Genomic DNA, 15,468 nt, shown 5'->3' with positions numbered 1-15,468 from the left:
TATATATATATATATATATATATATATATATATATATATATATATATATATATATATATATATATATAGACAAATTAAGGTATCACCTCTAACTAAAAAAGCAGCCCAACTTCAAAAAAAAAAAACAAAAAAAAAAACAATCTGTGGAGGATGAAAAACTATCCTCTGGGGAAGGGGGTGGGAGGGTGTCACAGGGGAGTGCTTTCAGAGACACTCGGCTGACCGGGCTTCTGCAACCAGCTCCGGGATTCCCTCCTCTTCCTTCCCAGTATTGTCTCACATCCTGCAGGGCCACATCTCCTCTCTTCTGCAGCCGCCGCTGCCACAATAGCGTCGACGGGCACCGGGCATTGAGGGGTGACCAGAGGGACACCAGCAGTCAGCCTGACAGGATGTGACACACTCCTCTTAACAATTAATGAGTACAAAAGGAGCAGCTGACACGACATGACAGCTTAGCGTGGCACTTCAGGCCCTAATGGCTCTGTGAGTGGCGTCTTCACACTCGGACATCTCACTAGGAAACAAAAATGGCCAGTGATGGCAAACACAGAAGAAAATGTGTTGATTGTACAAATGTTGTATTCAGCAGGAGTTTGCACTCTTGTAAATACGGACACAGCAATTTAGATAGGAGCTAAAAGGTAAAACACTAAAATCATTTTGTGGCACCTCACATACTCAACAGGATATAAAGAAGTTAATATTAACTTAATCTGTTGCATTATGTTGCCTAAATGAAAACGTCCTGCGAAGCTCATGTTTGTCAGTAGCTATGAGGAAAATTACTGCACAATAACTTGCAAATGGCTCAGAAAATAAATAAATAAAAGCATTGCCATTGTTAATTCCAAAGCAAACTCAATTATTTGCTATAATATTTATCAGTGGGATGGCTCATAAAACTCTTAGATAAAACATTCAACAAACTAGTATTGATATCCTTTTTCCCCCCTGTGATTTCTCTGGCCTCTGTAAATTAGCTAAAAAAAAAAAAAAGAAGCAGAATTTCTGCCTCCTCTGGCGTCTGCGAGCAGCAGCTTTCTCAATATTAATAATAATATTACCGATGGCACCACTGAAAGAGAGGGATTAGTGCTCATACTGCTGGATGAGAAGTCACTACTTGGCTGGTATACATGTGGGATTTGACTTGACTTCTCTCTAAACACAGCCAATGGGAAGCCAAAAAAATCTTTTTCATTTAAGAGCAATTAAGTGGATCCCAGAATCACTGGCTCCAGCACGCCGCCGAGGATTTTTTTTTTTCTTTCCCCTGGTTTTATTACCCATTTCCTCTCCCTTGCGCCAGCAGAAGGAATGCTCACTTTTCTCTCACAAAGCCACATTTCCACCATCAGAATCACACAGGGACCACCATGATTAAGTGCAAGCCAGCGCTTCCCTAAACATGTGAAACATTACAGACCCCCCTCCTCTTCCAAACACTGGAGAAGTGTTGTGTTCCAACATTTATGTGAAGTAATTAAAAACATCCAGAAGTAATTTAATAGTTCTCACCAAGCAGAGACATGGAGTCTACAGTTTTTTCCTCTCTGTATAAATAACCTGGAATGCAGTGAGTACACAGACGATTTGGGCCTGTCTCGCCCCCTCTCTCCTTTGCTTTTTGCAACATTTTATAAGAAGCCCTGTTCTGTGTCACTCTGACCCGAGATGAGGTTGGTCCACTAAATTCATGTTCCAGAAAGCATACACCCATACATCAAACCGCGGCATTAGATTCAAATGAAAGCTTTGCCATACCTGCAGACTGTCACCCTGCAAGTCTTACGGCCTCTCCAGCGAGCATAAACCCAGGGCAGTATTGCATCTGAATGTGGATGGCTGTGTGAAGTGCATGTCAATAGCCCGGAGAGCAGTGCAACAGACATGTTGTTCCAATTTGCATCTTTTTCTCGCTGCATGAGTAAAGGCGTTCATTTATCTCGCTGTAAGCGTAACATTTAATGCAACACAGTGTTTTCCAAGCCCTGAAGTGTTGTCTGTTTAATTAGCAAAAAGCAAACAATGTTTTTGTTACCGTTTTTTTTCCCCCCTCAGCGTATCATTCTTTTCTCATAGTGTAATTAAATTTTAATATCTGCACAATATTGTAGATAAAAGCTATGGTAAGCGAGCTTTATGAACCGTTCTTTTAAACTAAAGATGCTGTTTGTTTGACAGGAGTCTGGGTTAGAATTCATTCCCACCTTTTCATGATTTGAACAAAGCTGCACTGATCCACATTTTTATTATAGTGCCGGATCGAATAACACCACGTACTGTGGAAAGGCCTGCTCATAGTAAACTTTGGAGTCCTCCTCAGCTCCCAAAAAAAGCCTCTTTAAGCTCATTGTTTTGGTTTCATGGCCCACTTTTGTGTTTCAGCTACAGCAAGCTTACAATTTCAATCTCAAAGCTCCACTGTGCACAACCTGCCCCGCTTCGGAAAACGGCCGGGGAAACCAGGCGGGTAGTTTGGGTTCACAGTGGAACAGTTAGCAGCTACATTCTGACATTTATCCTGAGTACCAAGTGGAAAACCCAGTAAGTGTTGGTTTTTATATTCAATAAGAAACTACTCACACACATTTTTTGTATATTATTGGACAGTGTATGATTTTGAATTAAACTAAATAATTGTAGAAGAAAAAAAAGAATCTGCAGTCAACAATATTGGGATTTACTCAATTTTAGAATAAATATTTTCAGATGTAGATTAAAAACACAACAGTGATTTTGTTTTTTTTTAATATTACCACAATATTGATGCAGCTGCAACCAAGCAACATTTCATATCAGCGCCAGAACTCTTCCAGGGATCAAGACCAACATGGTTAAACAAAATTTCAAGTCATTTTTAATAAGAAAAAGCTGCAACACATTTTTAAAGTTGCGAGCAAAGCTGCATCAACCAAACATCTGTAATAAACAAATATCAGCTGGATTTTTTTTTCCCCCTCGCCTCAAGTCTTTTGTGTTGACTTTTGTTTATTTCCCTTTTTTGTTTTATGTTTCTGAAATATACGGACATTTCCTCTTTGATGGACTGGAGAAGTGTCCAGAGCAAACCCACCTCACCGCTGACACCTGCATCATTTCCATCTTCAATCATGTTTAAAACAAACCGTTTGGTTCCATGTTGAAGCTGAAGCCACAGATCATGAGCCCTTCTCTCTGCTGGACTCCAAATGCAAGCCATGACAAGGGCCTGGAGGACGGAGGAGAAATGGGGTCTCTCAAGAAGTGAGAGACGGCCTCCCTTCAGTGCTCATAAAGAAGACAAAGCTTTTTACAGTATCAACAGACACAAGACGTGACCTTTGGGCCTCTGGGGGCAAAAGGTGAGAGTTCTGCAAGCAGGGGCCTGGTTCCAGCGTTCTGCCAGCAGTCGAGACGTGCGTCTCCCCCCAGCAAATTCCTTCCCATCTTAGATCACTGAACAGCTCTCTCTGACTCTCTGTCTTCTGTCCCTCCCTGACCATAAGCCCCCCCACTAGAATGACATCTTATGAAGAAACCAAAAATAGTACAAAAGTAATGAGCTTCTTTTGAGGCTTTAGTTGGTACTTTTGTACAGGTGGCCCGGTTTGAAATTCAGATTTGTCTGATGGACCTTGAGGTTAAGTGAAGTGAGGATTTCCTACTTCCATCCAAATGAAATTTTGGAGAAAAAAAAAAAAAAAAAGTCTAGTGTGCAAAAGGATCATGTGCCGAATAAAGGAATAAGCCTGAGTAACCTAGAGCTGTGTTTTTTTTATACATGGGTATGACTGCGCTCAGGAGCAAACCAGCTGCAAAACAAGCCACTTCTGATTTTGTATTCATGGCTTCTAAGGACAAGTGGGGGGGCAAAACAACAAGCAAGAACATAGCTGTTCCCATATACTAACTGTCACAGCCAGAGAAGTATAATCTCTTTTTGAGCAGATAGAGGAAAAGCGAGGTCCTGCTCCGGAGCAAGCGCTGACTCATATCACACCCCGATGACCATATATACACATCAAAATAGAAAATATTCCCTGTATTCAGGGATCCCCCGGCTTCACAATATAAATGAAAGCCATCTATCGCGTGCACGACCTCAACAGTCCCTTGCGCCACATACAAGAGGGCACCAGCCGCCAGCCTCTGCACAGTATCCCACACAAACAGTGAGGCTCCAGCCCCCTCCGGCAAGTTGCAAAGCACATCACTTCTCTAAAGAATAATGACAGCATGCACAAATGGGGCCTGCAAGCGTCACAGCAGCGCTGCCTTTTGTGAAAAGTCATGTCCTCCAAACAGAAGCCACTTCTCAGGGGCCGGGCCAGGACATACTCGAGGGTGGAGCGTCCTCTAGTGGAGAGGACTGCAATGTTTGGGACAAGGGGAGAATTCAAGAGATGGAACAAAAATACACCAAGTTGAAAGGTCACGATGCCAAATGCAGATATATTTTTTTAAATTTCATCATGTATTACTGTAGCGTTCATATTGCTACGTCAATGCCAAAACCTCTGCTTAGGGTTAAAACTAAGATTAAATGTCGACTGGATGATTTGACTGACGGATCATCTCTGTTCCTGGGGCCATCAAATATTAATCATTCTAAAATGAGCTAAGCCTGATGCCAGCTGGTTATGGAAATGTATTTCACCAGCGAGGCTCCAAACTCAACTATTAACCCTTTCTACACTAGAAAACGCCATCGCCGCCTGTTGCTGGACCAAGGGTTTGTTTTTTTGGTATTTTTTTCTAATTATAGGCTTGAAGTTAATATTTTAATATGTTTAATAGAAATAACTGTATGGTTTAATACAAATAAATGTATTACAAGTTAATGACTAAATAGTTCTCTGAAAATTCCTTTTAAATACCAATATGGTTAATTAAAGTATATGAATAAGTAAATTGCTGAAAGCAAAGGTCATATCCTCCAAAGGAACCCGATCCTTAGTCCCATGTGGAATATTTCAGATACCAAATACCCAGAAGTGTCATTACTCTGGTTTTCAGATGCCTCGACATCATCATGTATGAACAGTGAATAAAGTCGTAACCAAGAACCAGCGTGTAAGCTGAGGCCCTCTTGTGGGAAAACTGGGAACTGCATGTGGAGCTGGAGATTCAAACAAACTTAAAACTGATTTCTTTTTTCTTTTTTTCTCGCAGACAGTGATTTTAATTTCAGAAAAAATCACAAATTCGTACACCGGCCATTTCCACTAAAAGTTAAATGCAAGGGTTTCAGAACAGAACAGGCTTCAACGTCTGTTACACGTGTCAAAGAGCTGCAGAACAGAAACATTGGTATTGTGTCAAATACAGATATATATATCTATATATCTCAGAGATATATATTTATTTATAAAAAAAAAACCTTTACCATGTGACACTACTTTTAGACTACAGCCACAGTTCAATATTCAGCAACCTGAATGATATTTCAATGAACCTGCTAAATTTAGCTAACAATTCAAAAAAGTGGCTTCTCTTTGACTAGATATTAGTTACAGAACATGCCTTTAGACAACCGTCTTGCTGTTTACTTCAGTGATTAGTCATTTGAACATAAAACTATTGGGACTCTGATACAACCCATGTGGCATCATGCTTCCCTCTTCAAGCCTACTCAAGCTGGAACAGGTCAAAAGTAAAAGTCATTGTCGGACTAACTTTATTCAAGGCAGATAACTGTGGTCTTGTAGTCGTAACTATCTATTCAGTGCTTAATTGCAGGGATTTTTTTTCCTCTTTTCAATGAGCTATGTAATAACAAAGTCCAATCTTGCTCTTGTCGTCGATATTGTTGATGTGCGAAGTGAGCCTCTTGATGATTTTACACAATATTTCTAAGAGTAAGGTTTAAGACAGAGGGTCGAAAAAAAAAATCCAATACGATTAAGTGCTGTAGCTTTGTCCTTCTGGTGGTTGTGGAAGCTTCATATTTTCTTTGGACATCATTAGGCGCCTTAACTCTTGAAGAATAATTTTAATGCTATAAGAATTCTGCCATTTTGCTAATATTGGTATGCTACGTGAATCCACCTGTGAGACAGAAAAGGGGAAAGAAGATGCTGAATCAGTCATTGTGACAAGACAACAGTGAGTTATTGCACCACTCTCATCAGAGTGTTGCAAAACTGCAAAATAATCTGAACAGGACACTTATACATAGATATGTGATCAAACGTACCGATCCGTTGGAATTATTTATCCCATTCATGCTAATTTTAGTAACAAATCTAACAGTCGGTGATGTCTCTGGGTATCTAGGTCCACATTCCACTTTCAGACTGTATATCCTGTTCTCGTAATTGGTCTGAAAAAAGAAATCAAGAAAAGAAACACAGAAATAAGTTTGCATTTGCTGAGACTGACAGACAAAGCACACACAGAGGAGTGGCGGGTATATTTGTTCGGTGCTGGAACAGCTATCCAGGTGCAGAGTCTGCTCTGCTTACTCTTGCTGGTCCGATGATCATGCCTGTCCACCGTGTGAGAGTCATGTCTTCATCATCTTCCAGGCCCCAGCTGACTGTGCCGTCACCTTCGCCCTTCTGGCCCTCTTCAAGCTCTTCCAACAAGCGAAAATTGCGTGGAACTTTAACTCCTACAACAACCAAAACAAAATATATAAAAACACAGATTAAGAAGGAAATCAAACTACTTTCTGTGGATCCAAAGAGGCATTTCTAAAAACAACCTTTTCCATGGGGCTAGAAAGTTGCCCTAAACCAATACAAAGATGTAAATTCATTTAAACCAGCCCTGGGCCTGCAGTAAGCTCTTATCTGCTTGTTTAAACACTAATAATCAGATAAAGCTGTGTTTATATTTTCCTCATTTATACTATAATTATTTCATAACTAATTCATAGCTTTTCTCTGGGTTGCACTGCTTTTAATAATCAGTCTATATCTATTCCGTTTTTAACCCCGTTTTGCAAGGTTCAGAGAAACATACCTAGAGGCATTAAAAAAATAAACAGTGCAAACACCTGCAATTTAAAATAAGGTTGGATAATACCGTTGGCTCGCACAGACACAGATATATATTTCATGTTCTTCAAGGGGACGGTCAGAGAGCATACAGGTCAACGCTAGGAAATTTGATCTGTAGCAAGCAGCATAAACTAAAACATGTTTGCATAGATTAAGTGGCCTTTTTCCTCCCAAACCACAATGGCTAAAGGAGAGGAAAAGTATGCAGCTGTGGACATATTTGCTAAGTCTTTTGCACAAGACTTCTCAAGAAAAACCGAACATTGTGAGTAAAGCTCATCCAAACGTTGTGCTCGCCAGCCAGCTCCAGATAGGTAAAGGTTTTGTGTGCCACGTTCTAAACAACTACAATCAGAAAATGACAACAAAAAAAAAGAAGAAATACAAACTAAAAACTTGATGACACTGAACACTTGAGGAAAGGAAGGATCATGGTTTGTCTAAAATTATCAGCAATTTCAGCAAATAGAATACATTTTATTAGCTACTACCAACGATTCCGTTGGAGACTGTGTATGACAGCTTTGGCTGCAGAGTGGAAAATTATATTTTAGTATTGCTCTAGTACTGGCGTGACGTTTGTGATACATTGCCCTGCTATACTGCATTTCTACATATTTTTTTTTTTATACTTTTTATTTTGTCTTTTTATTTTGTCAAGTTACACAGAAAGGAAAGAGAAGGAAAAAAAAATTATAATAATAAAAATAAAAAATTATAGTAACAATCATAACATAACTACCTAGGGGAGATGTAATATTTTGCCATTCTTTTCTATTTCTACATATTTTTATTGGTTTATTTAGTACGGCTGCAATGGTGAGTGAAAATTATTGATGAATGAAATAATGATGTCAACATGGAATTTCGTAGTATTGAAGCATTGCATGAAAACAACGTCACAGACAAAGAGCTGTTCACTGCTCAGAAGGGAATGTCCATCTGCCACGGTCCGTGCACTACTGGTGAATTGTGTGTGAGCTGTGATAAACAGCTGCCGTTTCTCAGCTGCATTATGGAGAGGAGGCAAATTGAGGGCATGACAGAAATAATCATTGAATTGTCAAAAAAAAGGACAGATAACTATAAAAGTCAATAACACTACTGCTAATAAAAATGTATAATTATTATTATTGTTATGCCGAGGCATCAGGATGATGGATTCAGACAAGAGCTGGATTTAGGTAGAGCACCACTGGTGGGTATGAAATGTGTGCCGTGCCACGGATTTCAGCACATGAAACATATCGTCACCCTATTAAAATAATGGCCTGTGTCCTATTTTTCCTCAAGTTCTTCAGGAAACAGAAAAAAACCTAAACATTTGGTCAAGTTGCTTTTGCAAAACATAAGGCCAACGAGACCCCCCGCCAGGCCTTAAAAAAAAATTAATATGCCAAAAATAAGCGACGTATCCATTCATTCATTCATAAATCAATGATCATTTACGTTTAGGAGCGCCTCTGTGCAGCCCTGTTCTGCAACGTGAGTCAACCTGCTTCGTTGCCTAGTAACGATGCGAGTACCGCTGCTGAGAGCGCGGGTATATTGTTATACATTATGGGATGTATAGAGTTTGTAGCTAGCCAACTATGGCGCTGTCAAAAAAAAGAAAAAAAAAATATCGCGGGCGACAGACAACATGAGCCACGGAAAATAGATGAAGGGAGAGTAACAGAGGCAACAGAGGAAAAAAATGACAGGTGCAGGTGAGACGGGAGAAAGAGGGGCAGGTTGCAGTGGAGAGGGGGCTGCTCAATTACGGTTCTGCGTTACACCAAAGCAGAGCCTACGCCGTAGGCTACGCCGTCGATTTAACGCTGAACCATAATCCAGGCTTTACCGTCGCTGACACCGGTCCGACTGGTGACCCAGTAAAAAACAACGCATCTAAACACAGAACATCTGGCTGGGATCCCCAATGGCTTAATAACCATAAATACAGCCCTTAGTTGGTTGTACCATACTCCCCATGGTAAGTTTCCAATTTGTTGTTTAGCTTACATTTTTGTTCTGATTGAGCTTCTTTTTTTGGTAAGCAATAATGATGAAAATAACAGACAATAGATTGTCTTTCCACTAGAACCACTAAAGGTTCATTTTTTTTTACCCAGGCATTGTCAAATGCTTCAAAAACAGGTATTTAAAAAGAGAAACATTAAACCTACATATTTACAAATCCTTTTCAGGACCCCAGAATTCAGGCATTTAATTTACATGTTTAAACTACTTTTGAAAGCAGTGCTCTTTGCAGGGCACTTTGCTCGGCTCTTTGAAAATGTGAAAAACGAACCGACGACGATAAGATGTGGAAGCAACAGGTGATCTTGGTTTGGCAGTAACAGCCAGTCGGTGCTATGCACTGCTGTCTCACAGCAGTTTGGAGTTTGAATGTTTTCCCCATGCTTCTGTCATGCCCAACTCGCCCCTGCTCCAAAAACAGGTTGTCAGGTTAATTGATGAGTCTAAATTGCCCACAGGAGTGGATGTGAGCATGTTTGTCTACATGTGGGCCTGCGCCGGACTGGCAACCTGCCTTTCACCGAAAGAGAACTGGGATATACTCCAGCAGGTCCCTGTGACCCCAAGTACGAATAAGCTGGCATAGATAATGGATGACAGATAATAGACATAGCAAGTCCCCATAACATTAAACGCTCACACAGTTTATATGATCAAGAAAGTGCAAAGAATATCATTTTAAATTGCAGTTTCAGCATGAACAGAGGCGTTCGTGAAGTATAGCACATCTACCAGCAGCACTTCAAGACTGAATCTACAGACAAGACTGAAATTACAATAAAAATAATAAACCTAAAAGGAAAATAAAGGCTGTTATTTTATTAATTGTACACATTTAATGGCTTGAGAGAAGAAAAAAAAAGCACAGGTCAATTCAGTAGCAGACGAGTCATATGTTGAAAGGTCCATGGACATTCCAACGCATTCGTTTTTTATGTCACCTTAACGACAATAGAACAATTCCTTGGCAATTAACTGGCAATTTCAGCTTTGAAATGGCTTTTTTTTTTTATACAGGAAATTGATTGATAGATTTTGCTTTGCCAATTTAGCAAACTACCACCCCTTACCACCTGGTGGCAGTACTGCACCGGAACATTCATGTTCTGGGTCTCTGGAAAGTGCTTACAGACAACTCATGTTGTAATAGATGCTATATTAAATTTTCGCATTTGCCATCCACCAATAAAGAAAAAAAAAAGTACATGAAAAAACAACCTTAAAAAACACTAAAAGGAGCTCAGATGGTTGCTGTGTTTTCAGATTGCTCTTTGCACACAGTGCAATGGTGGCGATGACTTAGACCTATTTGACTTGTACAAAGCGTGACAGACGACAGACCAACTTTCTGAGGCGTTCTTTAGAATAAAATCAATTCTGCTGCACATTACCACCCATAAATGCATGTTTTGTCACCAGAACCTCTTGCAATATTACTAGCACGTTTATAGTCACAAGGGCGCCATCTACTGCCAACCACTGACACGGCAGAGTATTTAATTTCTCTGCTAGTCACTACATTTTAGGCTCAGGTGCTCGAGAAGGGCTATTTATTTGCAGTAAATAAATATTCACTTTTTGGACTACATAAATTAAACTGGATAATTTCCAGCAGCACAGCTGATGATCATTCATGTCACACCCGTCTGCCGTGGCACACTGGCTGAAAAATCACTGCTGTAAAGATTCCAGAAGAATTCTCTTCCAGGGCCGTTTCCTGGTGATTGAGACATACATCAATAATTTGGCACTTAAAATAAAACTAACCCCCAACCACTGCCAATGGAAACAAGCCATAAGAGTCACATCTGACAGAATAATTTACTTTAATTTATTAATTTCTGACAGACACCAATACTAATCTTTCCATTACAAAGGACGTGGAGGGAAACTTTTACACCTGACATTCATGGGGGTGTTAGGACACCCCAAGAGAGCTCATGAGAGCTGACGTTCAGGTCATGTCATCAACATGAGCCTTCGTTTTCTCTTCATAAATGGGACGCTAGCACTAATGCCAATACATGGATAATAAATTAACCTTCATTCAACTCACTGAGGTGCATTGTCACTCGGCCAGTCAAGTCTTGTAATAGGCGGAAAACTGTCTGTGCGTGTGTGTGTGTGTGTAGGTGGGGTGGGGTTGTGCAAACATAACCACAAATAATAAAATAAATTACAATCATACAATGAAGTTTTCATTGTTGCAGGCCTATATATGAGCTCCAGATATTCAAACATGGGAAGGAGGAATGGCAGAAGAAAGGTTGATAAACTGCTGCACAAGAAAACATGAGGCCTATCTGCTCTACCGACAGTGGAACGGCATCTAATTTGATCTCTTGTTCACAAAAACATTCCCCCAGATATCTGATGTTGCTTCTTTTTTTTTTTTTTAAACCACACACACTTTTTTCATGAAATTGCATTTCCCTCAGAAATGCAATTTCATTTTTTTTTTTATATATATCCTGGGTGTATAGTCAAACTGACTATGTTGACTTTGACGAAGCTTAACAGAGCCCTGCGATCTTGACAACTGTTTGAAAACAACTCATGTGATTTCACGTACATGGTCCTGTAGTGTGGGTTTTAAGTAGATAATGCAGAGCCATGTCCACTCAAATTAAGACCAGTGTCATATCAGCAAAGCTGACAAAAGTATCTTTCAAAACTATTCCACCCTTGGTTTAGCTGGTGGGAAAGACGGAAGAGTCAGGGCTCCAGACTAACTTTTAAGCAAGCAAAACTGATACAGCCAATTAAAAAATGTTAAGAGCACAACACTACCACACTGAGCAAACACACACTCTAAAATACTTTTTTTTTTTAATAAGCTGTCTTCACAACAGAATAATAATATTTATATTGACTAAATTTACCACTTATTATAAAAAAAAGCACTTATTGGTAATGCAATTAAGATAGAAAATATAAATACAGTTTGCTGGACTTTGACGTTACATAGCTGACACATCTATATTATTTCCAGTGAGCTGAGATATTCAATTTAACCAAAGTTTTGAAATAACTGAATGTGCCCCATTGAATCTATTGAACTGCAGCTTTTCCTCTTCAATGTGGCTGGTTATTATTAATTTTATTGTGATTTCAGCTTCCTCTGCAGACAGAATAAATTATACCTCCCTTTTAAAATGCTGTTAACAGATGTGCTGCACACAATCCGTCTGTCTCACTACATGTGAGCTTCACGACTTGCCAAACTAGTTCAACCACACAGAGAGCAGTACATTAAAGTCATTGTATGTGATTTATTTTTGATTTTTTTTTTTTTTTAAAGGTGGACCCTATAAAGTATAAGACTAGTTGCCATCAGGAGGGAAAAGCCTAAGTTTTTGAAACTGAGACCTAACCCAGCTACAGAGACAGCCAGTAAAATTGGATTCGTCACAACTCTTGAATAAATACTAATAAGAACAATGAACACCTAAACAGATTTTGTCGTCAATTTACTTTATATGATGTATTGTAGCCTAATAAAAACTCTTGTCCGTCTCACTACATGTGAGCTTCACAAGTGAGTCATCTTGAAGTTTACCATGGACTTGCCAAACTAGTTCAACCACACAGAGAGCAGTACATTAAAGTCATTGTATGTGATTTATTAAAAAAATAAAATGTAGACCCTAAAGTATAAGACTAGTTGCCATCAGGAATCAGAATCAGGTTTATTGGCCAAGTTTGAACATGCAAGACAGGGAATTTGACCTTGGTTATTTCGCTCAACGTACAGTAAATAAACAAATGGCTCTTATTAACATATGTACAATTTTTAAAAAGTGAAAGGTGCAGCCGTATGAGGTAGATATGATTATTGAATCAGGAGGGAAAAGCCTAAGTTTTTGAATGAATACATATAAGAGCAATGAACACCCAAACAGAATTTGTCCTCAATATACTTCATGTGATGTAGCCTAATAAAAACTCGATAATGAGTAAATCAGTCACAAAATCATTCCCATTAGTGCCCTTCTTGTTTAAACTGAAGAAATGTAGCAATAATCTCCTCTGTTCTCTTTGAAACTACAACATTTACACAAACAGGAAGCAGCGCTTGAGCTACAATGTGTCAATTTAAGCTCCAGACGTGTAGTTTAGTTTAGTTTACACTGCAACAATAACTAAGATCAATGAATCTGAGACACCAAAGGATAATGGACTTTGATTTATGAGCCAAACTAATAAATCACCCACCCGTAGCAGCGTCAGCTCCACATTACCAAGCCTATAATTATAGTCACTAGAAACTTAAAACTGACTGGACGGGTCGCGACGACTTGTCCTGGTAGTTTCGATTAAGAACTTACTTCCTAGTTTCACCTCTTTGACTTTTGCTGCAATGGCCCCGTGCTTTAACCTAGACATAATAAAAGCATTGGAAACACCTTTCTTTTTTTTTTTTTTTTAAAGAGGCTTTCCGTGTTTCATTAATTAATCCAAAACAATTTGTCATTTTGTGAACCACTTTAGATATGGGACCCGACTATGTGCTGAATCAAAGCGTGCAGTGGAGAGGTTTCACATTTCTCCCTCCCCGCCCCACAACGACAAATACCACCACATGGAAACACATGCCACTGCTTATTACTTCATTTTTATAAGATTAAATAATACATGTAGGGCACAAAATGTAGTAATGGTGCTAGAAATTCATTTGCTGAAGAGAAAAGGTCTGGCCGCTGCACAAAAACATTTCCCTCAATGTTTTTTTCGTTGTAGTGTTCACATCACATTTTCGATTGAAGGGCAATCGCATCTAATCAAGTCTTAACAAAAAGGCAATGTGAAGTATTTATAAAAATGTATTGTAGTCCGATAAAGTAAGCAGTGAAGCCTGAATTATGGTTCTGCGTTAAATCGACGCAGAAGAATTATGGTTCTGCGTTAAACCGACGCAGAGCCTCGCCGTAGGGTTACGGCGTAAGGTTACGCGTCGCCGCGCACCGTACGCCGTAAAGTCTGCGTCGGTGTGACGCGGAACCATAAATCGGCCTTAAACCGGATACATGGAGTCGGACCTTGACGCGGTGTCGGAGTCACAAAGTGCTGGTTTCATAGTAAAGTCCAGGGTCGTTATAGTAGCTACACACTTCCCTTACAAACACTGCTACTCGGTGTCAGTAATACGGCCCCGTTTTCCTCTCTTTCCCTCTCTTTGTACTCCAGCCCCCTGGATCTCTGCAGCTAACTCACGCTGGCCCTGCTCCAGCACATAGACGGCCCCCGCAGATGGAGCCGAGGGGCGGCGTTGGCGAGGACTGATCTAAGGGCGAGTTTCGTCTTATAACTGGTCTGAAATACGCTAATCTCCGTGCTCCGGTGGCGGATATAACAGCGTGGGGCCGGGGCGTTACGCGTGGTGTCCCTTGTCTGCAGATGTTAGTCTGAAAACACACGAACCTGAGGAGGCCGCCATCTTCTTCAGCCGAGTCCAGAAGCACACTGAGCTGTGACGTCACAGCGCATAAACCGGCAACACGACCCTCAGCTCACCAGAGTAGAGGAGACTAGTGTTCATTATCAATGTACCAAAACATCAGCCTTTTGGAAAAAGTATATATATATCGTATATATTTAATTTTTATGCATAGAAATTATACCTTCTCTCTGAAAGATATAGTTACTTTCATGGGTGCAGATCCCGGGGGGGACATGTCCCCCCCAATTTCTGAAAAACATGAATGGTCCCCCCCAATAAAAGTACCCTAAATTATTGAAAATTGAACAAATTTATTTTCAGACTTAAAGGTTGAATTTGTAGAATATTTATTAAAAATATATTTCTAAAAAAATAATACATCCATTATGCGTTTTGAGGTGTACAGAATGAAAGCAATAGCCTAAGTCCTTTTTTTTTTTTTAGAACTGTTTACCACCATAACTGCGTTAAAACATGATCAGTTCGTTTAAACAACTTGTTTAGGGCTCCATATTTCATCCATATATCAATTGATCGTGCATAAAGTAGCCCCATAGGATAAAAGTAAGATGGTGAGAAGAATTTGAGATGAGTAGACACTACATGCCCAAAACCCTTAAAATTATGATTTACGCATATAACAGTTAAGTAAGCAGTGACACACACTGTTGGCTGTTTAGGACAAATAAACAAGAAAGGTAAGCACAATAAATGATTCCCTGTGCAGTATGTTTTGGCGAGCCTTTACCAATTTATGGCATGGTAAGAGTTGCATATTGGCAAAAAATTAAAAATTAAAATCACGTTGGTGTCCCCCCCAATCCTGACATCGGATCTGCACCCCTGGTTACTTTTTATCAAAGTGATGGCCTGAAGAATATTGACTATGTCACTAATTTTATACTTTTGATGGGGAAGTTCCATATTCATAAACACAAATTTGCCAAATCATCCCCCAACATTTATCTTTTTCTCTTTGAGATTGAAAGACTTCCATAAAGAATATGAAGAATCATA

General features: G+C 39.6%; 1 protein-coding gene across 1 annotated transcript; it reads right to left on the bottom strand.

Moving 5' to 3' along the window:
* Positions 1-5,132: 5,132 nt before the first annotated feature.
* ube2v2 (ubiquitin-conjugating enzyme E2 variant 2) lies at positions 5,133-14,481 on the bottom strand. The gene is made up of 4 exons (XM_061731139.1): positions 14,433-14,481; positions 6,450-6,598; positions 6,182-6,307; positions 5,133-6,033 (listed from the first exon to the last, which is right to left on the bottom strand). Exons 1-4 carry the CDS (start codon positions 14,446-14,448, stop codon positions 5,887-5,889), a joined length of 438 nt encoding a protein of 145 aa, XP_061587123.1. The 5' UTR covers positions 14,449-14,481; the 3' UTR covers positions 5,133-5,886.
* Between the last annotated feature and the right edge of the window lie 987 nt (positions 14,482-15,468).

This window comes from Cololabis saira, chromosome 10, assembly GCF_033807715.1.
Source record: "Cololabis saira isolate AMF1-May2022 chromosome 10, fColSai1.1, whole genome shotgun sequence".
NCBI classification, from domain to species: domain Eukaryota; kingdom Metazoa; phylum Chordata; class Actinopteri; order Beloniformes; family Belonidae; genus Cololabis; species Cololabis saira.
The sequence above is the reverse complement of the archived record's forward strand: the minus strand, read 5'-3'. Positions and strand labels throughout refer to the sequence as shown.